We start from the raw sequence: 24,374 nt of genomic DNA, 5'->3' as shown, positions 1-24,374 counted from the left end.
TTGAGAATCAGTTGATTGTAGATTTTGTCTCTCTCACTCTTTTTCTCTCAATTTTCTGTAAATTGTATTTGATTTAATTTTTTACTTTCTTTACATTCTCAGGCTTTGTTGTTGTTGTTGTTATTGTTGTGGTTAATTTGTCAATCAATTTTTGGTTTCTCTTGATTGTTTTTCTTTATACATTAAGGTTTCCTGGTGATTAAATCACTTTTCGTCAGATTTTACTAATTGGCTTGATTGTGAGTGCACTTTTAATACCTTGGTGATTAGTTAAAAGCTTTCAGGCTTAATTTTAACTCGGGAAGCACTCTTGAGATTACACAAAATAATTGCTCATTTTTTTGTAGCTTGTCAATTAGTTAGCAACACATGTACGAATTAAATTTGAGATTTGATTTAATCAAGAAAAAGAGCTCGATGTTGACTTGAAGTTTGACCAGAGAATTTGTAATAAGTCTCAGTAGATGTGTACATGTAAAGACACCAAGATGCGTTAGATTGTCGTAGTATCATGTTACTTTAATTGGATTGATTAAACTTGAGCTCTTCGTAATCTTTTGATTTGTTTAGCTTCTCCTGAACTATAATTCATTTGATAATGATTTTCGGCGATAACATTGATTATTGTTCCATCAGGTTGGCGGAGTTGTTCCTCTTTTTCGCTTAATTTAATTGTAACAATATCACCTAAATGTGGACAAGGATTTTCTCGTGATCCTCCCATGAAACTTAATATTAACGCTTTTTCCACTTTACCAACAGAATTTGAGTTCTTGAATAGCTCTTGAGCTTCCATTATCTGTCTCTGGGATAATTGTAATCTAGGAGCTGTTGTGTTTGTTGTTGGTGTTGTTGATGGTGCTGGTGTTAGTGTTAGACCAGAAGTTGGTGTTGTTGATACCATAGGAGTAGCTGAAGCTACTGGTGTAATTGATGTAGTGGATTGTTGAATAACAGATCTTTGGACTTGTTGGATCACCTGTTGATTAGCTGACTGTACCTTTAATTAGAAAGAAATGAAATTAGGAAAATTGATTGAAAAATTAAAAGAGAAAATACTCACAATTGTAGTTGATTGTTGACCTAGTGTTCTGTTTGGTACAATTGTGATTTGAACGGAATTTGATTGAGTTTTTGTAGGAGAAACTTGTGGATTTGGTACAATTGTGGATGGAGTAGATAAAGATGAAGATGAAGATGAGGTTGAGGTTGATGGAATAATTGTTTCATTCATTGGTATTGATGCTGTTGTTTCGACTTCTGATTTTATCTTTGTTGGTGATGAACTAGAACTTGATGGTTTAGGTTCTTCTTTAATTTCTTTTGTTTTAGTGATTGTTGACGATAATGTTGGTGTCGTTGGAGTAGTTGGTGTGGTCGGTGTTGACGTTGATGTTGCTGAGGTTTCACCTAAATATGGACCGGGTGTTGGTGGAACTGAATAAGCTGGGGCTGGACTTGGAGGGACCATTGATGTGAGACCCAAAGCATAATCAGGAGTCGCTGTTGAATCTTGTTGTCCATTTGTTTTGTCATTTTCTTTTTGTTTCGCTTCTTGTTCTTCTTGATTACGTTTCTTACGTTTAGCATCTCGTCCTAATGGTTGTTCACCAATATCCAATAATTTAATTCCACCATCACGACGAACTCCAGGTATTGTTGGTCTTGTTGGATTACGAACACTTCCCGCGCTATTGGCGGGATTGGGTGTTTTGTTGATTGTGATGATGATGTTGATGATGTTCCAAATGATGTACGACTTGGAATACCTTTTAGAGGAGCTTAAAATAATATCAGATAATATTAGTTTACAATAATTCAAAAGATGAAGTTATATGAATTGATACTTACTATTGTCATTTAACTCTTTAGATCCTCTGTATCTCGCAGCAGCAACAGGTGTTGTAGTGTTTTTCTTACTACTTGTTGCGACTTCGTTAGCTGTTAAAAATCAAAGTAATAGTAGAAACAGTTAGATTCAATAAATTCAAATCAAGAAAAGAAAAGAAAAGAGAAATAATCTTATAATTACATTTATGTAAAAGTTCTGCTCTTAAAGCAGCAGATTTTGGTTTTCTTCTTAATGTAAAATGTTTAATTGGTTGGTGGGGTTTCACTCCAATTTGTGCAATAAACGCATTTGTATTAAGGTAAAGTGATTCAATTGGTAAAATTCCAGGATCAGATGGTTTCTTTGCTGTCAAATAGAAATAAATATTTATTATGATCAGAGAAAATTATACTTAATTTTTGTACTAATAATCCAATATCTACAAACCTGATTTCTTTAATTCCCCAATTAAATCAGAAAAAACTGTTGCATTCTCGTCAATATCAAAATTTATATTACCAGTCTCAGGAAAACTCTTCAATAGTTCAGCAATCATAGTAACCCATTGATCGGTGTCAATTGTAGCCAATTCAATAATCTCATCCAATTCAGATTTCCACTAGAATATAAATAAAAATGATACAAATTAAAGATTAACAACAAGAAAATTGAAAAGACTCACTCACCAGTTCAACATTTTTCCTTGGTAAATGTAGAAAAGAACATAACAATTTCAATTTAACCAATGATTGTAAATCAGGAAAACAATCACGAATATTTTTCAAAACATCTCCATTTAATTGTGAACAAATTGAACCACCAGACCATAAATCATTAACATTACCCAATTTATTATGAAGCCACAATGAAGTATCATTTTTATTCAAATGAGTCGTCATAATTATAAAACATGAAACCGATAATCTCACCAACAATATAACAAACCAAAAGTAAAACCCACTAGACTTAACAATCAATCCAAGAAAATCCAGTTAAATCTAAACGATTTAAACATAATCCACAAAACGACTTAACAAAGGTAAAAAAGAAAAAAAAACAATTAAACTAATCAATTAAACGTCTTAAGAATTAAGACCAATAAAAGGAAACAAAAACAATCAAACAGAAAAGAGAATAGAAAAAAGTTTTTCTATTCCAACACAGAGGCCGCTGTGGATTCTCCGTTTCCATGGAAACTCTTGTCATTTTTTTCATCTTTTTGAAAATTTTTCTCATTTTTAGTCTAAAAATTTTAGATGAAAGTGTTTACCAAATTGACGAAATCAATTTTGTTTAATTTCTTTTCTCTTTTTGTTTGAATTTTTATTTGTTCTATTTTTTGTTTTTTTTTGTTCGATTGGACATCATGGAGAAACTGGATAAGGTGTTCTCTTTTAACAACACTCACGAACTTATCATGTCCATTAAATCTGCTTTGGACATTCCAAGTTTCCAACAGATCTTTTTACTGGTCGGTGTTTTTTTCTACTTGGTGACCAGTTTGGTGATCTCTTTTTTTCTCAACAATCTTTCATCTCCTTTGGTTTCGACAACATATTTAAATATATTGGCTAATAGTGGACCTGCAGTTCAAATAGTTAATAATTTGATCGATCGGGTTAATACTCTTTTCTATTGGACTGGTTTATCTTCCGGTTGTTTGGAAGCTCTTGTTTGTGGTGCTGGTAGATCAATGGGAACAGATTTTCCAAAGATTAGTGATAATCTTAGGACAACAGTTAATAGAATTGCATCTTCCACCATGGGAAATCAAACTGATAGATATACTCGCCTTCTTTTGGATGCAATGGTTGGCCAAGGAGAGTGTCAAGAACGTACCATCTTTGATTGTCCAGCGATTTCAAGTTCAGGTCAGCCAACTTTAACTACTGATCATGGAACTAAAGTGGCCGGTGTTTTGACAGACGATTTATTTTAAAACCATCTCTGGAATTGCTTTCATTGCTTCAGCCTCTTTCGTTGGAATTTTAACTCTATTCATTGGTGGAGTTTTACTTGTGATTTTAAAAAGAAAACCAAGACGATACCGTCAACTTATTCAATCTAATCCTTTTTATGAACAACATATTGTCGCTGAAAAATTATTCTCAATGGTCAAAAATTTAAACGGGTTGGTTACATACAAATCGTGTTAAATTGATGATGACACTTTTTTATTTTTGTACATTTAATAAAATTGACAATTAGTGAAGATTATTGAGCTCTTCGTAATCTTTTGATTTGTTTAGCTTCTCCTGAACTATAATTCATTTGATAATGATTTTCGGCGATAACATTGATTATTGTTCCATCAGGTTGGCGGAGTTGTTCCTCTTTTTCGCTTAATTTAATTGTAACAATATCACCTAAATGTGGACAAGGATTTTCTCGTGATCCTCCCATGAAACTTAATATTAACGCTTTTTCCACTTTACCAACAGAATTTGAGTTCTTGAATAGCTCTTGAGCTTCCATTATCTGTCTCTGGGATAATTGTAATCTAGGAGCTGTTGTGTTTGTTGTTGGTGTTGTTGATGGTGCTGGTGTTAGTGTTTGTGTTTGTGTTAGACTAGAAGTTGGTGTTGTTGATACCATAGGAGTAGCTGCGGCCACTGGTGTAATTGATGTAGTGGATTGTTGAATAACAGATCTTTGGACTTGTTGGATCACCTGTTGATTAGCTGACTGTACCTTTGATTGAAAAGAAATGAAATTAGAAAAATTGAGTGAAAAATTAAAAAAGAAAATACTCACGATTGTAGTTGATTGTTGACCTAGTGTTCTGTTTGGTACAATTGTGATTTGAACGGAATTTGATTGAGTTTTTGTAGGAGAAACTTGTGGATTTGGTACAATTGTGGATGGAGTAGATAAAGATGAAGATGAAGATGAGGTTGAGGTTGATGGAATAATTGTTTCATTCATTGGTATTGATGATATTGTTTCGACTTCTGATTTTATCTTTGTTGGTGATGAACTAGAACTTGATGGTTTAGGTTCTTCTTTAATTTCTTTTGTTTTAGTGATTGTTGACGATAATGTTGGTGTCGTTGGAGTAGTCGGAGTAGTTGGTGTGGTCGGTGTTGACGTTGATGTTGCTGAGGTTTCACCTAAATATGGACCGGTGTTGGTGGAACTGAATAAGCTGGGGCTGGACTTGGAGGGACCATTGATGTGAGACCCAAAGCATAATCAGGAGTCGCTGTTGAATCTTGTCCATTTGTTTTGTCATTTTCTTTTTGTTTCGCTTCTTGTTCTTCTTGATTACGTTTCTTACGTTTAGCATCTCGTCCTAATGGTTGTTCACCAATATCCAATAATTTAATTCCACCATCACGACGAACTCCAGGTATTGTTGGTCTTGTTGGATTACGAACACTTCCCGCGCTTCTATTGGCGGGATTGGGTGTTTTAAATGTTGATTGTGATGATGATGTTGATGATGTTCCAAATGATGTACGACTTGGAATACCTTTTAAAGGAGCTTAAAATAATATCAGATAATATTAGTTTACAATAATTCAAAAGATGAAGTTATATGAATTGATATGAATTGATACTTACTATTGTCATTTAACTCTTTAGATCCTCTGTATCTCGCAGCAGCAACAGGTGTTGTAGTGTTTTTCTTACTACTTGTTGCAACTTCGTTAGCTGTTAAAAATCAAAGTAATAGTAGAAACAATTAGATTCAATAAATTCAAATCAAGAAAGAAAAGAAAAGAGAAATAATTGGATTATTACATTTATGTAAAAGTTCTGCTCTTAAAGCAGCAGATTTTGGTTTTCTTCTCAATGTAAAATGTTTAATTGGTTGATGAGGTTTCGCTCCAATTTGTGCAATAAATGCATTTGTATTAAGGTAAAGTGATTCAATTGGTAAAATTCCAGGATCAGATGGTTTCTTTGCTGTCAAATAGAAATAAATATTTATTATGATCAGAGAAAATTATACTTAATTTTTGTACTAATAATCCAATATCTACAAACCTGATTTCTTTAATTCCCCAATTAAATCAGAAAAAACTGTTGCATTCTCGTCAATATCAAAATTTATATTACCAGTCTCAGGAAAACTCTTCAATAGTTCAGCAATCATAGTAACCCATTGATCGGTGTCAATTGTAGCCAATTCAATAATCTCATCCAATTCAGATTTCCACTAGAATATAAATAAAAATGATACAAATTAAAGATTAACAACAAGAAAATTGAAAAGACTCACTCACCAGTTCAACATTTTTCCTTGGTAAATGTAGAAAAGAACATAACAATTTCAATTTAACCAATGATTGTAAATCAGGAAAACAATCACGAATATTTTTCAAAACATCTCCATTTAATTGTGAACAAATTGAACCACCAGACCATAAATCATTAACATTACCCAATTTATTATGAAGCCACAATGAAGTATCATTTTTATTCAAATGAGTCGTCATCACATCAGAACAACAATAAACTTTCAAATTTGGCAAAGCACCAAGTATACCAGTCCAAAAATAGACCAATGCCAAACAATCAACGAAAAAAAGTCCACACTAATTAAGACAATTAAAAAGAATCAAAGAAAAATTAAATTTCAATCTAAAGAAAATCACAAACAAACCCAAAGGTAGAGTCGAACTTCCCGGCCAACAGATGGCGCAAGTTCCATTCGTTTCCATGGTAACATGAGTCGCATTGAGAAAAAGCTGAAGGATTTTTTTTTCCATTGTTTTGGTTTTTCTCATTCTTTGTTTTAATTGTAATTAATTTGTTTAATTGACTAATTGTTTTCACTTTAAAATTGTATGTTTATTGAAATTGTAATTTTTATTTATGGCTCATCTTCTAAAGAATAGTTTGATGGTGGATACTCATCATTTCTCTAAGACAAATGGTTCCAATTTAGGTGTTGCTCCAGGGGTAATCGAGCCAATTGATTCTCCATTGAAAATTTTTGTTCTCGCCAAGAGAAAGATTAATAATATCTTTGTGGCCATTGAAAGTTATGTCGATGAGAGTAAAATTTTCTTGGAAGCTTGTCGTAAGGATGTTCTTGAAACCGATGCTTTAACCAATGTGGTTAATTTATCTGAAAGAGTTTGTAATATTCGTGAGGTTCTCAGAAGGGATCACATGAAAGTTGCTTTCTTTGGACGTACAAGTAATGGTAAATCAACGGTTATTAATTCAGTTCTGGGAAGGAAAATTTTACCATCTGGAATGGGTCATACAACCAATTGTTTTCTACAAGTTGAAGGATCGGATACTGATGAAGCTTATCTTGTTTTGGAAGATGATCCCGATGAAAAGTTAAACGTTGAATCTGTTTCCCATTTGGCTAATGCTCTTAATTCAGAGAAATTGGGTGATGCTACTTTGGTTCGAATTTTCTGGCCTAAAAATAAATGTTCTCTTCTTAAAGATGATGTTGTTCTTGTGGATAGTCCAGGTATCGATGTCTCACCAAATCTTGATGAATGGATTGATAAACATTGCTTAGATGCTGACCTGTTTGTCTTGGTTTCCAATGCGGAGTCAACTTTAATGCGAACAGAAAAAGCTTTTTTCCATAAAGTGAGCGAGAAAATTTCAAAACCAAACATCTTCATTTTAAACAATCGCTGGGATGCAGCTGCAAGTGAACCGGAAAATCTGGAACGTGTTCGTAAACAACATACCGATCGAAGTGTTTCCTTTCTTTCCGATGAACTTAAAGTTGTCTCACGAGCTGAGGCACCGGAAAGAGTTTTCTTTATATCTGCTAAAGAAGTTCTTATCTGGCGAACCCAAGAATCCCAAGAAAATGTTAGCTCCACATTTCCGGAAGGATTTCAACATCGTTACTTTGAATTTGAAAATTTTGAAAGAAAATTTGAAGAATGTCTTTCTAAATCTTCGATAAAAACCAAATTCGATCAACATGCCAGACGTGGTTATAGTATAATTAATGATTTAAGTTTACTGCTGGATAGTATTCATAAAAATTCAACCAATCTAAAGAATAGAAAGTCAACTGACCGTTCAGAGGAAGCTAAACGCTTGGAGATGACCAATTCAAATATGTCAATGTTAACAAGTGAAGTTAAACATAAGATAATCAATATTGTTGATCAAACGGAACAGAAAGTTAATTTAGCACTGAAAGAGGAGATTCGTCGTTTATCACTTTTGGTTAGTGATTTTGAGAGGCCATTTTCAGATGATTCTAATTACCTGTCTACTTATAAGAAGGAGTTACATAGTCACGTTGAGAAAGGATTAGATTCAAATATGAGAGCTCGTCTTACAACCGAATTATCTAATTGTGTGGAATCTGCTCAAAAGGAGATGATCGAAAGGGTAACCTCTTTAATACCCGAAGAAGAGAATAAGAAAATTGACTTTTTAACGTTCAGATCAAGACAAAGTTTCGAGATTCTTTACAGAATAAACTGTGAATCACTTTGTGCCGATTTCCAGGAAGATCTTGAATTTCGATTCTCTTTTGGACTATTATCAATGATACGACGATTTCGAAGTGGAAACTTTTTCGGTAAAGGATCAAATTCAATACCACGATCTGTACCATCAACAGCACCACAAACACCAAGCAACGATTATAAATCTATTCACAATAATTCAACTGTATCTTCGGATGCTGATTTATTACCAATTATTGAAAAGTTATCATTTCTCAGTGGCACACAGTCACAAACAACACTTGGTGCATTGGCACTCGGCGGGTTTATGGTGCGAACCATTGGTTGGAGGGTAATCGGAGTGACACTTGGTGTTTATACTTTCCTTTATTTCTATGAGAGGTTAACATGGACTAACAAGGCGAAAGAGAAAGCCTTTAAAAAGCAATATGTTAACCATGCAACTCGCAAATTAAAGTTAATTGTTGATTTGACAAGTGCTAATTGTTCACATCAAGTTCAACAGTGAGTATATAGAATCATAATTATGAGAATGTTTGTTTTCACAACTAATTGTTTATTATTATTTTCTTTTATCTTAACAGGGAACTGACCGCGACTTTTGCACGTTTATGTCATATGGTTGACTCGAATATGAAAAATGTTCAATCAGAAATCAGTAAATTAGACGCTGAAATCAGACAATTAGATGAGATTGGAAACAGTTCGAGAACGTTGAAAAACAAAGCAAGCTTTTTATCCAGTGAATTAGATAATTTCACCCATGTTTATTTGCACGATGAAAGTTGACCACAAGTTGACCACAAATGCTAACGAGAAAATCCTTCAAAATCATCAATCTAATCAAAACCGTTCGTTACCAGTGAACAATCAAGAAAACAACTTCCCACTAAAATACTAATTGTTTTTAAATAGATGCAGATTAACAATTAACAGATGATTTACTAATCTCTATTGTAATTGCTTGTTATTGAAGATCAACAATCAAAGTTAATTGTTTCTCTCACCAGTTTGAAAACTTTATATTTATAGTAATAGTTATTGACTATTAATCAATTGTAACATAAAACAAAATTGAAATGCTATTAATAGTATTTAAAATTTATTGATTGAAATACAAATTTCGTTCAATTAATTAATAGAAAATTTAAAATCATATTTATACAATTTGGATGCAATTAAACTCCAATCAGAATGATGATTTATTTCCTCTCATCAATATTTCTTAATCATTTACTTCATCACCAAATCATTTGTCTCTAAATTGTTAATCACAACTTGTAGTTAATTGTTTAGTTATTCACTTGAGACTAATTGTTTTTAATTCTTGTTTCCTATTATCAATTTAATTGTGTCATCGTTTAATTATTTTACAATTAGACTAATTGTCAAGATAAACAATCGTAAATCTAATTACTTTACAACTTAATTAGATTATAAAGATTGATTGTCAATGAAGGTTAATCATAATTAGGTGAAAAATTTATAATCAAAAATTTGAAAGAAACTTTTTTATTACTTATTAATACAATCACAATTAAATTGTTCAGTAAATTGTTGAAAGGTTGTTGATTCAATTATAATTGTTTAACTAGAAAATTGTTTGATTGTTATGATTTAACATCCGGTGATGATGCAGTTTAATTGTTCCGGTTAATTTACATTCAGTTACAGTTATGATTTAAACCCATGGTCACAATTAACTTAATCAATAGAAAGTGATGATTAAGGTTAAGGGTGATGACGGATTTTATTAAATTGTTTGGAAACAATTTAATTTGATATTTTGTTAAAATGAAAGTTAATCAAAAAAAGGCCCACTAATCATAATTTGATAGCTTCGATGATAAATCAGAAAATCAATAAACAATTAACTTTAATTGTTGACAAGAAAAAGAAACAAAAAAAAGTTTTTTTAATTTAAAAGGTAATTTTTTATTTGCGAGTTTTTTTTATATTGTAATTGGTTAATTGTCGTGATTATTAAAAATGTATACATAGTATTAATTTAGATTAAAGCAAAGATACTGAAAATCAAATTTGATCTAATTGTAACAATTAAATCAGTGGGTCAGTCTTGAAAATTTGTTGAGTCCAAATGAATCAAAAAAAAGTGTTGACCTAATTAGTTGATCAAATTTACAAAACTAATCTGTTTTCGCGGTTAATTTGTACAATCAATTAATTGGGATGATAACAATTAGGTGATTTAACTAAATCACCAGTTGTGTGATTTGTTTTTGTTTTTAAAAAGAGAGTAAAATCAATTAAATATATAATCAAATTAATTAACTTGTAGAGCCAAACAAATTAAAGGATCAATTGATTTCGTCTAGAAAAAAACATTGACCTTAAGCATTAATTTAAACTTAATTGTTGGTGTAATTGAATATAACAAAATATAGTTGTAAACAATTGATTAGAGTGATTATATTTTGCAATTCTGATTCTAATTGTTGGAGTTTAATTTGTTTCATCTCATTGTAATTTCCTAATCAAATTGGTCAGAAAAACAGTAAAACAAAAACAAAACATTATCTTAAAAAGTATATTGAATTGATGAGGAAACCGGAACAGGAAACACACACAATCATCATTTTTTGTTTATATTTTGTGTATATGAGTGTGTAAGACTTTTAAATATCTATCAGGTTAAAGGTCCAGCCAATGGTCAATCAGATTGAGTTATAAGCTTCTTGTTGTTCCCAACAACTTTGAACAAAATTGATTTCGATAAGTTGGTAAAAAGTAACCAAATAATTCGAGCGGTTCGAGTTCGCCGTAAGAATATATTCCAAATTCCGAGCATCAAAAAAAGGTCAAGTAACCTATTCAGATAGTACAATCTGAATCGAAAAAAAAAGAGAAGAGCAAAAAAATTAGAATAACAATTAGATTTGATTAGCGATTTAATTATAATGTTATTTAGATTTTATTACCGTTGTAAATTTCGCCGTGCGAATGGAAGTGTACTGTTCTCCTCTTTTAGGACGTACTTTCGAATACCCAGAATATAATCTTCCCAATAGGTCGGCCAGTGAAGGTCACGAACATCGAAGTGAAATAATTGCTTGTCTACTCCTTGGAGTTGATCACAGAGCATTAGGACATTGTCCACCTTAAATCGCCACTGGCGTGTTGTGAAAAATTCTAATGCTCCACTGGCTCTATGAAGTTTCGAGTAAATTTTAACCATTTTACTATTTTTTCCCAAAAAAAAAAATGAAACAAAAAAGAAAATTATTAGACTAAAGTGATACCTTACAACAAAATGAATGAATTAATTGTGATATTAGTTTGGAAAGAATTAAGAAAGAAAAGAGTAAATCAATATCAACACTTTTTCGAATGTTCTATTTTCTCTTTTTAGGATCACACCTTATTTCCTACCTCACAGGTTATCATGAAAATCAATCAACTGATCAATCAGATTGAGAGAGAGAGAGAGAGAGAGAGAGAGAGAGAGAGAAACAATCAAGGTGGAGGAAAAAGTGAATCGATCAAGTTTAGTTACGATTTTCTATGAGAAAAGTGGACACACTGAGGAAAAGAGACTTACCCTCTTTGACGACCTGTAAGGAGGGCGAAAAAATCGGCCAAATAGGAAGGTACATGATGTTCGAAGAAGACGGAAATTTCGTTGGCAAGTCGATTATTTTTGAAACATCCACCAGGATAACGGAACATTTCAACCGACGGATATTTTAATAGAATGGGAAAAGCGATCCGTTCAATATCACCCCAGGTGATTGGATTGAGCATTCCCGATGTACAATTATAAATAATTATATTATTCTGTGGACGGGTGGCCGTGTACCAAGCAACGGTGATCATCAGGTTAATCACCGTGTCAACAGGTATCAGATCAGCAGTTGCCTGTGAATTAAATAACATGGTTCTCAAGATTCCCTTGGAAGAGGCCAAAACCAGGCCGGTTGGACCATTTATATTGTCAACCCAACCTGCACATGGTTCCCTCCAGGCAGCGGTCACTATAGAGGGTCGGACAATGGCCACAGGTAAATTGCCACACTCTTCTGTTAATAAAGTCTCAGCTAATGCTTTGGTATATGTGTAAGTGTTTGGACGATCGCCAACTAATTTAGGTGTAATCTCGTTAATTACTTCCTCTGACATCCATTCCATTGCATCGATTACCTGTTGAGGTTTTGCCGGTGATTCGTATAAAACTTCATCAACTTCATCGCGATTACAATTAGCATAAGCGGTTGATACATGAACCAAGGCCTGAGAGAGTAACAATTAAGAGGAAACAAAACAATTAACATCCATTGAAAATTTACATGACAATTATCTGATTGATTCCAGTGTTTACCAAGGTAAATTGATTTCACTTTATTCAATTGATTTTCATTCAAACAAATTGTCAACAATTTAGCATTGATTTTTTCTCTGTTTTTATGTTAACTAATTGTAGTCGATGGTTACATCGATTTAACAATTTAACTTACCATTAATTTATTCAGTTTATGACAGAACTGAATTACTCTTCTGGTTCCAAGAACATTAAACTCAATGGAAGCTCTGGAAATTAAGAAGATGATTAAAGTTAATTTAGTTTGAAATTAGCGAGAATTCAATCCCAATTCTAATAAAATTAAGAAATTGAGAAAATAATTAATAATCGTTGTTGGAAATTCAATTGTTTAAAGGTTAATTGTGATGAAAATTCAAGAGGGAAGATCAAACAATTAGCTAATTGTGATTGAATGACAACAAAAAAAATACTCATTCAATGTAATTGAAATAAATAATAAATTGTTGATGATGAAATGTTGACATGTTTTAAAATTGATTAATTGTTTGAGTAATTAATTAATTAAAATGATGAATCAATTTTAATTTACCAATTTAACTAATGTTTGTTTCTGTTGTTAATTGTTTTAATTGATTGTTGAGTCAATAAAATAAAAGAGATGATAATTAATTATCATTGACAGAATAAGTTAATCAGTGAAAGTTGATTAAAATTTTCCTTATATCATCGCAGACTTGATTAACATGATTAACTAATTAAAATTGTGAACAACAACAAAAGTAAACCAGTCGTTGACCTAATTGTCCACTACGAATAAAAAACCAACAAATGTACATTAATAGTGGCTTTTAAATCAAATCAAATCAAAGTAGAAAATTAAATAATCATAATAATCATTAAAGTTTCACTTTATAATAATAATTAATTAGTAAATTGAGTTAATCAAAGGGAATCAGCTGTTAATCATAAATATCTATCAAGAAAATGAGCTGACCTAATTGTAGCTAAATGACCAAATTTAAACAGTAAAAAAAACAAATTTGTTTGGGTTAATAATCAATTGATTGGTAGATACATGATGAAAAATTAACTAAATCAAAATCAAAGTTAATCATGAAATGGTTAACAAGTGAAAGTTAATTGTAAATAAATCAATGAAAAGTTTAACCTGATCAACAACAAGAAAAACAAAACAAACCAAGAATCAAAACAATTTCATTGACCCAGAATAATTTAAAGTAAACATCATAATCAACTAATCAACTAATCATCATCATCATCATGATAATCATTAACATTAATCACGAAATAATTTAGGATAAGATTAATTTCCGTCTTTCTAACATTAAAAACATTAACACTTTTTCAAATTTTCTGCTGATTGTTGATGATTTTAATTAACGGTCAAGGACAGTTAAGGTTAATGAATTAAAAAGAAAGTGACAATTACATACTCATTAACTTGTTACATAATTAAAGTTCAACGACAACAATTATCAACAATAATCTTAAATACGATAATCTGTTTCTCCAAATCAATTAACTAATAAAAAAACGATTGAGAGACACAACAGAAGAAGTAGAAAGAAAAAGTTTATATAACAATTAGTTAATCACTCACCTTAATGGTTCATCAAATTTAACTGTTGCTGCTGAATGGAAAACAACTGAAATCTCCTTAATCAATGTATTCAAATCGTTATCCGATAATCCTAATCCATTAAGTGAAATATCACCGGAAACACCAATCAATTTGTTCAATGCTTTTGGATTCTCATCTTTTAGCCGATCAAATATCTACAAGTTGATTTGATTGTTGATCAAAACATCCAAATAATACACAAGGCGAATGGTTGATGATGATGATGATAATAATGATGATAGAGAAGAATAAAATTAATAATAAGATAATAAGATGAGGATCATGGTCATTACTCAGAATAAATGAAAAAAAAGCAAAAGATGAGCACAAATCGATGTCAACGGAAACACATATCGTTACTATCGATATCGTTACTAATGATATTATCGTTGTCACAATAACGGTTAATAATAACAATGGATAATTGTGATAATAATAGAAAGAAAAGAAAGAGTAATAATCAAGGATTTCCTTTTGTTTTTTCTGAGAAAATATAAAATATTTCTGATCGAATCGAGAATAATAATAAACTTTTACCATGGTAAGAATATGTTTAGTTTTGTTACTCTGATTATCTCTTGTTATTTTTTTTGGTAAAGAAATTAAAGGTTAATTGTTATTAGAGGGATTGGAATGATTAGTTGATTGTTCACACCTTTGCATCCAAAAGTTCATCCAATCGTTGGTGAGCATTCAGTCCCTTCTTATTTCGTAGTAGGACGTAAATGTTTTTTATCCCAGAGCAGGTTCGAAGTAGCTTTTCAACCAGAACCTGTGGAAATAATAATTAATTGGAGAGGAAGAAGAAAAAAAATTTACCAACAATTAACATGGTTAAGTAATCATGAGGAGAGAAAGAGTGAGGTGATAATTAGTTAATTACGACGATTAGGTTGATTGGATTCAAGATGATCCAAGGGTAAGAAGAAGAAAAAAATTGTTTAATATCAAAGATTAACAAGGTTCAATCAAGAAACAATCAAGGTAATAATCTAATAAAATAACTGATTAGAGATTAAATTATGAAAAGGGATAATAATTAAATACTAATTGCTTACTTTTCCCATAAATCCTGTTGCTCCGGTGATAAAAACACATCGATCATTAAAAAAATTACTAATCTGAGACTCATTACGAGGTAACATTGTAATTAACTGGTCCGTTTGTAATTAGTTATTAGCAATTAAAGATAATCAAGAAAAATTGATCGACACACTAATTGTGTATATTGTTTGTTGATTGTGTAAAGTTACAATTAGTATATTACACAAGAGAAAAACAAAACTTTCACTTTCTTTGGAACCTGAACTGTTGTTGTGTCCAAATTGACACCAACTTATAATAAATTAACAACACTGGATGGATACGTTGATTGTCAGTACGTTACTGTTGAAAAAATTAACTCTCAATGAAGGGATGATGATGATAAAGTAACAGGAAGAGAAAGAGAAAGAAAAGTGAGTAAGTTAGAGAGTGAGAGAGGGAGTGATGAAGAAATAATGACGAAGACGATGGATGACGATAGATGATGATGATGATGATGTATATCGACTGGAAGTTTCTGATAATTAGATGATGATGGTGATGATGATAACTGAAGGTATGATTAGATTCTGAACTCAGATTCGTTAAGCTTTTCAAGGCAGTTTTCTGGTCAAACGTCTTCCACCTTTACTCTCAAATATATTACCAGGTCACCTGAAGATGATAATGATAAACAAGAAGAAGATAAAAAGACATTAGTGAAAATTCATTAATATATAATATTATCAATGAAATCATAAGAAAATGAAAGAAACAATCAAGAGAGTGAGTGAGTGAGTGAGTGAGTGAAAAACAACAAGAAGAAAACAAAATAATAACAATAATGATTCAAATTTATGGTTCATTGACAATAACGATACAAACATCGTAATCAATTTGAATTGATGATGAGGTCAACAAGCATTTCTATGATATTGGATAATAATAATAATCATCGTCAAGATAATTATAAAGGTGAAGGATATTATTGAATATTCAATAGTTCACTAACATATTATATACTTTTAATGATGAAAGTGAAACTTATTCAAAATAGAGGTCAGTTAATTTGCCTCAATTGATTAACTTGAAAGAGTAAGAAAGAAAGAGAGAGAGAGAGAGAGAGGATAATCTAAATCTTTTTTATTCTTCTTCCGGTATTTCCGATCTTTCCACCTTGATTGTGAGAGGTATGAATTTCTTTAGGGTAGTTCCGTGCTTTTAAAGGCCATCATGATGATTATGATGATGATAGAGTTAAAGGTTGATAAGTGTTGAAGATTAGAAAGGAGGGGATTAAGGATATTTACCTTAATTTGTTAATCTTTTTCATATTCTCAAACATTTTCTTAGTCTTGGTGTGTGAGTTTGTTGTGATGGTGATGGTGTTTAAGGGAAAGTGTTTTAGGCTAAGCGTGGGTGGTGAGAAAAGGTTTCATGATGAATTTTCAATTGATGGTGAAAATCAATTCGCTTTGAAAATATTAATATATATCAATGAGATAATCTACTAAATCATTATCATCATGGTTTTTTATGGTTATTACCTTATTCTTTGAGTTATCTTTTCTTTCATCTGATTTTATCTTCAATCATCAATGAATAAGCAAAGAGAGGAGAGATCGGAAAGAGGAATAGAAGAAAATAAAAATGTAGAACAAAGTTTCCAAATGAATCAGAATAATTCATATGATGGTAAGAAGATGAAAGAGAGAGAGGAACAGGAGGAAGGAAGAAATAAACTAGATGGATGATAGAATATCATGATTAGAGAGAGAGAGAGAAAGGAGATGATGATTCTCTCTTCTTAATCTCTAACCTCGACCTTAAACCAGACTGAAAAAGAAAAAACACGAAAGTAAAACATTGGAAAAAAACATTAGGAAAATGATATGGCAAAGATACACTTTCATGGAAGATAAAATTACATAGATGATGGAGACAATTTCTCAGAGAGAAATAGACTCAGGGAGAAAGATGATAAGAGAGAGAGAGAGAGATGATAAAATGAAGGTAAACTGATGGAGAGGAAGAAAAAAATAGACAAATCAATTAGGTTACACACCTAAATTGTTGGTGTAGTTACTTTTTCTTGGTTAGTGATTTTCAGCAAGATTGTAACTATTTACAGTTAACGTCAATGTAATTTATATATAGACACAAGGATAGAGTGAGTGTGTGTAGCACAATTAGAAATCCATATCAAGTTAATTGTTGAAAGTTGAAAGGTCATCAATATAATCACAATTAGTGTGTTAGGGAGAGAGAGAGAGAGAGTTATACAAATGAAAGAGTAACAATCAAGATCTTATATTTATGAAGAGAAATGAATATTATTTTTGTGAAAATTTTCTCTCTGGCAGTGATTACCTTTATGGTGATTTACTAATTGTTGGGTGAGATTTGAGACATTACACAGGAAACAATTAACTCGCAATCAATGTATTGCACTTCAATAAAACAATGACCATAAACACAACATCAAATGATAGAGAAGAAGAAAAAAAAAATGATGATGATTTAGGAAACACTAGATTCTTTGTCTATGTTTAACCGGCTTAAGATGATGACGATGATATGATTATGATGATGGACGATAAGATGATGATAAAGGGAAGAAAGAATCAGTTGATGATGATGGAGAAAATGAAGATGAAAAAATCAGGGTGACATCGAATTGGGAGTCAACTGAATATCACATTAAGATGATGATGTTAACATTTACATGAGAGTAATGAAGAAAATGAACAATTTAGACTATTAACTCTATGGAATTAATTGTAGAGACTGTTAATTGTAAACAGTTTGGAAATTGTGAATTAATAAAGTAATAAACAGTTGAGAAGGCGAAGAAAAATAAACGATAGTAAACAGAGAGAAAAATTGGTTAACTGGTGTTGATGGAGAAAAATAGAAAACAGGTTAATTGTGAGAGAAGAAAGTTAATTGTTACTTTTGATTTACTATTCTGTTGACAATTAAAGGGAAGGTCACTTTCGGTAGAGATGGTGGACTATTCATTCGGTGGGGTTTTCTTCATCCCTCTCACTCTCTCAGTTCATTTTCTCTGAATTTCTTTTTTCTTCTTCTCGACTCAGCTCACTTCGAATTGTAAATGTTGTGTCTCGAATCTTGGGTTACACAATATTCAGAGAGAAAATATCAGATTATTTTCTCTCTCTCTCTCTCTCTCTCTTTCGAGAATTTATCTTCTCTGTCTACATGATTCAATCTTCTCTTTCTACTCTATCGATTTCACTTTCTTTTTTTCTCTTCCGCTCTAATTTTCTATGGTTTCTAATTCTCTCTCCATGAGCATGAGCTTTTTTCTTCCTCCGGTTTGTTTTCGTTTCTCTAGATGATATAAATATTTAGTCTCTTTCTTTTTTCTCTTTCTTTATCATCCTCATCCTCATCATCTTCTTCTCCAGGGTGAAAACTAATTAGACGGTAAGACAATTAAATCAACTAATCATTTACTTTTTCCTTTCTATTTAATGTTTTCCAAAATGAAACGATAATCATTTCATTGACTCATTGATTTTTCACTCTTTCATTTGATTTGATTATAATTCGTATCACTAATTGTTATTCATATAACATTGTATTAAATTGTTTTCTAATCATTGATTATCATTATTAACGTATTAATACAAATTGATTGTTTGTATTTCTCACGATTTATAACAATTTAACTTCCGATAAACTTTTCCAATACAACCAATTGATTATCAATGATTTTCAATTCACTGATTATTGTTAAACCAACGATAGGAAATTGATGATTATCATCAAAATCAAGTTTATAATTAAACAATTAATGGTTAAGTTCAATTAACTGATGGTAATTTGTTAATTTCTAATCAATTTTTTGATCAAAAATGATGACAATTAAATCCGCAGGAAACTTTATCTATTTAATTGTTTGCATCTGATTCGTATAATCTTGATTATCACCGACAATCAATAAATTGTTGAACAATTAATAGTTTAAGAAATCAAATTGTTTCAATTGAAATTGGCTCATTATTGATTTAACAACCAATCAAGTTCAATGATTAACATTGATTATTTCCGATCACTGATTGTTACATCAATCTGATTGATTGAATAATCAATAAGTTTTACAAGCAGATAATTAATTGTTACTCACAATTAAAGTCATCCGGTATTATATTATTAGCATACTCTTAATTGTTAGCAAATTATTTTTCAACCAATTAAATGTATTAAATTACCTTAAACTGGATCTTTGATCAATCAAATTTAGTTTCCACCATTTGATTTATCATTACAATTTAAATTGTTTCACTAATTGTGCCTCTTTTGGCTTTGCTATTGATTATTGATTGTCTCATTTATGAATATTGTTATTTGGTTAATTGTAAATTGGTTACAAGGTTGGATATTAACTGTTTCCATTGAATTATATTGTTTTTATTTCCAGTTAATTGTTGATCAACTTTATCTCGTAGTTTTAAATTGCAACAGTAAAAATAGTCATGATTTAGGGAGCAATTAACTTGCAAGGATAGTTGATTGGTTTGTATTAGTTTTTTGCTTGTTCGATAATTATTGTGATTAATTGTGATGTTTAAAGATTTTCACATTATCGTCATTGACAAAATAGTCTTGAAATACACATTGATTAATACACAACTGAAGATCTTAATTGTGATAATTAAAGGGATAAGAAGGGAAATGGAAATCAAAAAATGGGAGAGGAAAAAGTTACAAGAAGGACAATATAATTGTGTGATCCAATGAAGGGCAGGATTAGGACAATTAGATTAATTGATTGTTTGGATTAGGAAAATTTTCACAAAAAAAGATTTGATGAAAGTATCACACGTTGAGTTGGTTGTTGCAATTAAATGCGAGAGTGTTGATTGCATTCAGAAGGCAAATTGTGAACCATAAAACCTTTCAAATTATTTACAATAAGATTGTGATTATATTTAGAAGAGAAAATTTGATCATTGGGACAATTTAATCAACGTCTCAACTCTCTCTTCCTGTCAGAATTTCTTTTTGGTCCATAGAATCGTTTGATGCTTGATTGCCTTGATTGCGCTGATTGTCGTAATAACTCATGTTCGTATTTAATTTGTTGCCTTTTTTGGTGTTTATTTTGTTTGAATTTCGTCTTTTTCACTCTACCCGATCGTATGGAACCTCCTTTGATGTAATCACTTTCATTTACTTTCTTAACGGCCATGGCGACGGTCTCATCTCTGATCTTTTTCCTTCTCGCTTTCTCCTTTTGCTTCTTTCTGCGATTTTTAGCTTTTTTAGAGGAGGAATAGGAGCTGTTATCATTACTATTATTGCTGTAGCTGTTGTTGTTGTTGTTGTTGTTTTGATTGTGTTTGTAGTAATCGGGTGGTGGAAGAGGAGGTGATATGAGGGAGATCACTGGTGGTGATGGTGGTCGACAACTACTGGTGGTTGGTGGTTGATCAGTTTGTGATTCATTGGCCTCCCAGGTGAAATACCGTGGCCATGAATTGTGAGAGGACGATTTGCGAGATGATGATGATGTTGGTGTCGGTGTTGGTGTTGGTGTGGAGTCTAATTGTTTAGGTGTATGATCTTGATGATATTCTTGGGATAATTTTGGAGGTTGTTCATTTCGAATGGGAATAAATCCACCACCAAATGTAGTATTCATATCATACGGTGAACTTATTTCAATGGGTCGACTACGAAGTCTTTCACATTCCTGGAGGGAAAAAGAAACAAGCAAGAAAACAAAGAGTAAATTAGCAAAATCAATATTAACTCATCTTCTCAATATTCACTTGGTGTTTGTCATCATACACAAAACAATACAAGGTCAACAACATGAGTAACATGATTGACATCAACTTACAAATGAATAATGCTGATGACGTCGTCCACACATTGAGCAACTTTTATTGGTATTTTTTTCAATACGAGTAACACTTTTATCTGGATCAATTTGTGGATCAGTTGTATTAAAAAATTTCCTCCAATGGTTTGGACAAACATCATCTAGGTGACCATATTTACTGCATATACGACACTTTAACTCTCGTACATTAAGATTACACTTTGGGGTTGAATGAAAGTTCATACATCGTTTACAGTGTTGATTTTGACAGTGTTGACCCAAGTGTCCAGTTGCACCACAAATGTAACATATTTTATACTTTGGAAGGTGACAAAGTTTAACTGGATGATTTCCCTCTTTTCTACACCTTGAACACCAAATTTTTGGCCGATAAAATTTACCATAAACAGGATGAGAGACAAGAAAATCTTTATAATCAATATGCCATAAGTTTAATTGATTTAATTTAATCATCTTTCTCAGGCATATAGACCGAAAAACTAAACAACAATAACCTAACACGTGGTATTTGGGTAATGTTGTGATAAAAAGCTCCATCTGTTTGTATTAGTTCATTTGAGCGCTTTTTTCATTTTTCGCTTTCCAATTAATTTAATTGCTTTTCAAACTTCCAACCAACCATTTGATTAGCTAATTGTTGACAACAAAACAATCAAACATCACAAGTACATGTAGTTTCCTTTTAATTAGCGATTTCAATTTTCACTAATCAATGTCAATAAAAATTATCCAAACTATTAAATTGATTAAAAGACTGTTTGAAAGGCATGGAAATGTGAAAGTAATTGTTGTGAATTTATTGATTATTGTTTGGTTGTGTTAATTGTTTTGCAATTTAATTGTTAACTGATTTTCAGAAGAAAAAAAAATTTATTCAGTTGATGGAGACAAAAAGTTATTTCCGACGCCGGGAATTGAACCCGGGCCTCCTGGGTGAGAGCCAGGTATCCTAACCACTAGACAACGCCGGAGAAGTTGTGAATGAAGGTTTAATAGTGGAATTTATTTTCATTGATTTTTTTACTTGGAAAAAGAACCGATAGATGGAGTTGATTTTCTCTCTTTTTGGTTTTGTTTTTTTTTCTTCTCTTTTTTTTATTCACAATTAGATTGTGATCATCAATTGGATTTATTTCCTTTAATTAAGGTGGTTTGAATTAGTGATTACTTTGATTTCTAATTAATTTAATATTTATTTCTATTCTTGTAACATTCAACATTTACTTTTAATGTGTACAATTTAATCTTCAATTCTATTAACTAATTGATATTGGTTTTGTTTTTTTTTTCTCTCTTCTGTTGTTTATTGTGATTGATTGACTGATTGTCTGGTGTTATTTTTTTCTTCTCTTCTTTTTTTTTCTCATTGATATAGTTAATATATTGTTAATTTGTTCTTTTTCATTTTCTATTCTATTTGCTTTATTAGTGTGTATTTATCTATCTGTTTTGTTCTCTTGAAGATTTACTATGGTGTTAATTAAAGAGTATCGTGTTCTGCTTCCAATGACCGTTGAAGAATACAAGATTGGTCAATTGTTTGCTGTCGCTGAGGCGAGTAAAAATGAAACTGGTGGTGGTGAAGGTGTTGAGGTTATCAAAAATGAACCTTTCAGTAATAATCCACTTCTAGATGGTAAATACGGTGAAGGACAATATACATTTAAAATCTATCATCTACAAAGCAAGGTTCCTAGTTTTGTTAAATATTTGGCTCCCAAAGGGTCACTGGCGATTCACGAGGAGGCTTGGAACGCTTATCCCTATTGTAAAACCATTCTTACTAATCCTAGTTACATGAAAGATGGTTTCCATATAACCATTGAATCTTTACACCTTCCAGATGATGGTAAACAGGAGAATGTCCATCAACTTGCTCCCAATAAGTTAAAAAATCGTGAAGTTCAAATAATCGATATAGCCAACGATCCAGTCAGTGCCAAAGTAAGAAGATTATTAGATAAACAAATCGAAATGATTTTACTCTTTTTTATTACCTTTTCTTTTTTTTACTCTCCATCAATTACCGTTATATTTTTCTCTCTCTCAATCATTAGGATTACAAAGAAAGTGAAGATCCAACGAAATTTAAATCAATTAAAACAGGACGAGGACCATTAGCAAAAGATTGGGTTGTAAGTATTTCTTGTTGATTTGCTTTTGATTGATTTTCTTAATTTCTTTTCCCTTTTTTTGTCCGTTAGTATTAATCTTCTTCTAGAATGTGATTTTCTTTAATGATGAGATTTTAATTGTTTTTTCTAATATCCTTTTTTCCTCTCTCTCTCTCTCTCTTTCTCTTTTCTCTTTACCCTTTAAATGTTTTAATTCCAGAAAACAACGGACCATATCATGTGTTGTTATAAACTTGTTACTGTCGAGTTTAAATGGCGTGGACTTCAAAACCGAATAGAATCATTCATCCATCAAGTAAATTAATCACCATTGATTATGAAAAAGCAACAGAAAGAGAAACATTTTCTCTCCTCTTTTGGGTTTACAAAAAAAAGGCAGAAAATTAGTAAATTAAGCTGAAAACCATTATACTAATTAACATCACCTACATGAGAATGTATTTATTTCCCATCACTAGGACGATGGTGATGATGATGATGATGATGGTGATGACATTGAAAATGCTCCACTTTATGTAAACCCAAGATTTGCTGTCGTTGTTACATTTTCAATGTTAATTTTGTCGCACAAAATTTAATCTAATTATCATTGTTTCTTTCCTTGATTACCTTTTAATACACAGACAGAGCGACGATTATTTTTGTCTCTTCATCGGCAAATTTTCTGTTGGATAGATAGATGGTATGACCTGACAATCGACGATATTCGAGCGATAGAAGAAGAAACAAAAAGAGAACTCAATGAGGTAACTGATATTCGTTTCTACTCTTAAATTAATTTCCTTTTTCTTTTCTAATCAAGTAATATAAAACTAATAGATTTTATTTTCTCCAAAAGCTTCGAAAACAAAATCAAGTTCGAGGAAGAGGAGGCGACGAATAAAATGAAAACAAATCAACATCAACATCAACCTCAAGCAACAAAAACTACAATAATTACAATCAAACAACCTAATCAATAATTATAAACAACAACAACCCAATTACCTAAAAACTAACTAAGTTAATATAAAAATTGATGGGAACACAAAGAAAAACCAAATGATTGATATATAATAATTATATTAATAAACGTTTTTTTTTCTTCTTCTTTTACTACATAACATATACTTTACCAAAATTATCTTTTAGTTAATTGTTGATAAAATGTTTAAATCTCAGGTAAATACATCTAATTAATTT

At 31.2% G+C, this 24,374-nt stretch overlaps 6 protein-coding genes and 1 non-coding gene across 12 annotated transcripts; 2 read left to right on the top strand and 5 right to left on the bottom strand.

Moving 5' to 3' along the window:
- Positions 1-378: 378 nt before the first annotated feature.
- Positions 379-2,952, bottom strand: LOC128394064 (negative elongation factor A-like). The gene is given in 7 exon segments (XM_053354307.1): positions 379-1,000; positions 1,064-1,678; positions 1,681-1,781; positions 1,852-1,941; positions 2,033-2,197; positions 2,279-2,450; positions 2,518-2,952. Coding segments are annotated over 7 exon segments (1,824 nt in total). The 5' UTR covers positions 2,731-2,952; the 3' UTR covers positions 379-532.
- A 1,015-nt stretch (positions 2,953-3,967) lies between these two features.
- Positions 3,968-6,414, bottom strand: LOC128394063 (negative elongation factor A-like). The gene is given in 7 exon segments (XM_053354306.1): positions 3,968-4,522; positions 4,586-4,953; positions 4,956-5,315; positions 5,396-5,485; positions 5,576-5,740; positions 5,822-5,993; positions 6,061-6,414. Coding segments are annotated over 7 exon segments (1,845 nt in total). The 5' UTR covers positions 6,274-6,414; the 3' UTR covers positions 3,968-4,045.
- A 116-nt stretch (positions 6,415-6,530) lies between these two features.
- Positions 6,531-9,396, top strand: LOC128394059 (transmembrane GTPase Marf-like). The gene is made up of 2 exons (XM_053354301.1): positions 6,531-8,742; positions 8,823-9,396. Exons 1-2 carry the CDS (start codon positions 6,653-6,655, stop codon positions 9,025-9,027), a joined length of 2,295 nt encoding a protein of 764 aa, XP_053210276.1. The 5' UTR covers positions 6,531-6,652; the 3' UTR covers positions 9,028-9,396.
- A 1,261-nt stretch (positions 9,397-10,657) lies between these two features.
- Positions 10,658-18,301, bottom strand: LOC128394066 (putative fatty acyl-CoA reductase CG5065). Of its 5 annotated transcripts, XM_053354309.1 has the most exons (9): positions 17,553-18,301; positions 17,248-17,303; positions 15,218-15,857; positions 14,815-14,931; positions 14,139-14,314; positions 12,711-12,783; positions 11,798-12,486; positions 11,178-11,438; positions 10,658-11,084 (listed from the first exon to the last, which is right to left on the bottom strand). In XM_053354309.1, the coding sequence occupies exons 3-9, from the start codon at positions 15,302-15,304 to the stop codon at positions 10,910-10,912; spliced, it is 1,578 nt and encodes a 525-aa protein (XP_053210284.1). In that variant the 5' UTR covers positions 15,305-15,857; positions 17,248-17,303; positions 17,553-18,301; the 3' UTR covers positions 10,658-10,909. The 5 variants fall into 5 exon arrangements, with proteins under 5 accessions (XP_053210284.1, XP_053210285.1, XP_053210286.1 ...); XM_053354310.1 differs by lacking the exon at positions 17,248-17,303; XM_053354311.1 differs by lacking the exons at positions 17,248-17,303; positions 17,553-18,301 and adding an exon at positions 16,730-16,979.
- A 1,289-nt stretch (positions 18,302-19,590) lies between these two features.
- Positions 19,591-21,567, bottom strand: LOC128394068 (uncharacterized). The gene is made up of 2 exons (XM_053354314.1): positions 21,055-21,567; positions 19,591-20,904 (listed from the first exon to the last, which is right to left on the bottom strand). Exons 1-2 carry the CDS (start codon positions 21,508-21,510, stop codon positions 20,176-20,178), a joined length of 1,185 nt encoding a protein of 394 aa, XP_053210289.1. The 5' UTR covers positions 21,511-21,567; the 3' UTR covers positions 19,591-20,175.
- Positions 21,568-21,956: 389 nt separating this feature from the next.
- Positions 21,957-22,028, bottom strand: Trnae-cuc (transfer RNA glutamic acid (anticodon CUC)). Its single transcript has one exon. It is a non-coding gene; the product is annotated as a tRNA-Glu (tRNA).
- Positions 22,029-22,191: 163 nt separating this feature from the next.
- Positions 22,192-24,295, top strand: LOC128394070 (phosphatidylinositol transfer protein alpha isoform-like). Of its 2 annotated transcripts, none has more exons than XM_053354317.1 (5): positions 22,192-23,001; positions 23,115-23,192; positions 23,392-23,487; positions 23,816-23,938; positions 24,012-24,295. In XM_053354317.1, exons 1-5 carry the CDS (start codon positions 22,528-22,530, stop codon positions 24,078-24,080), a joined length of 840 nt encoding a protein of 279 aa, XP_053210292.1. In that variant the 5' UTR covers positions 22,192-22,527; the 3' UTR covers positions 24,081-24,295. The 2 variants fall into 2 exon arrangements, with proteins under 2 accessions (XP_053210292.1, XP_053210293.1); XM_053354318.1 differs by having other exon boundaries at positions 22,196-23,001; positions 24,031-24,295.
- The last annotated feature ends 79 nt before the right edge of the window (positions 24,296-24,374 follow it).

The sequence above is a fragment of the Panonychus citri genome, unplaced genomic scaffold (assembly GCF_014898815.1).
Source record: "Panonychus citri isolate SS breed McGregor unplaced genomic scaffold, ASM1489881v1 Contig00139, whole genome shotgun sequence".
Lineage (NCBI taxonomy): Eukaryota > Metazoa > Arthropoda > Arachnida > Trombidiformes > Tetranychidae > Panonychus > Panonychus citri.
Note: the sequence above shows the minus strand (reverse complement) of the source record. Positions and strands in the feature narration are given on the sequence as shown.

Coding starts and splice junctions, on each gene's coding strand:
- LOC128394059 (XM_053354301.1), top strand. CDS start 6,653: ATGGCTCATCTTCTAAAGAATAGTTTGATGGTGGATACTCATCATTTC. Junction 8,743..8,822: donor TGTTCACATCAAGTTCAACA/GTGAGTATATAG, acceptor TTATCTTAACAG/GGAACTGACCGCGACTTTTG.
- LOC128394066 (XM_053354309.1), bottom strand. CDS start 15,304: ATGTTACCTCGTAATGAGTCTCAGATTAGTAATTTTTTTAATGATCGA. Junction 14,932..15,217: donor CAACAGGATTTATGGGAAAA/GTAAGCAATTAG, acceptor TTATTTCCACAG/GTTCTGGTTGAAAAGCTACT. Junction 11,439..11,797: donor CTTACAGGTCGTCAAAGAGG/GTAAGTCTCTTT, acceptor GGGAAAAAATAG/TAAAATGGTTAAAATTTACT.
- LOC128394068 (XM_053354314.1), bottom strand. CDS start 21,510: ATGATTAAATTAAATCAATTAAACTTATGGCATATTGATTATAAAGAT. Junction 20,905..21,054: donor GTCATCAGCATTATTCATTT/GTAAGTTGATGT, acceptor TTTTCCCTCCAG/GAATGTGAAAGACTTCGTAG.
- LOC128394070 (XM_053354317.1), top strand. CDS start 22,528: ATGGTGTTAATTAAAGAGTATCGTGTTCTGCTTCCAATGACCGTTGAA. Junction 23,488..23,815: donor TAGAATCATTCATCCATCAA/GTAAATTAATCA, acceptor TTTAATACACAG/ACAGAGCGACGATTATTTTT. Junction 23,939..24,011: donor CAAAAAGAGAACTCAATGAG/GTAACTGATATT, acceptor TAAAACTAATAG/ATTTTATTTTCTCCAAAAGC.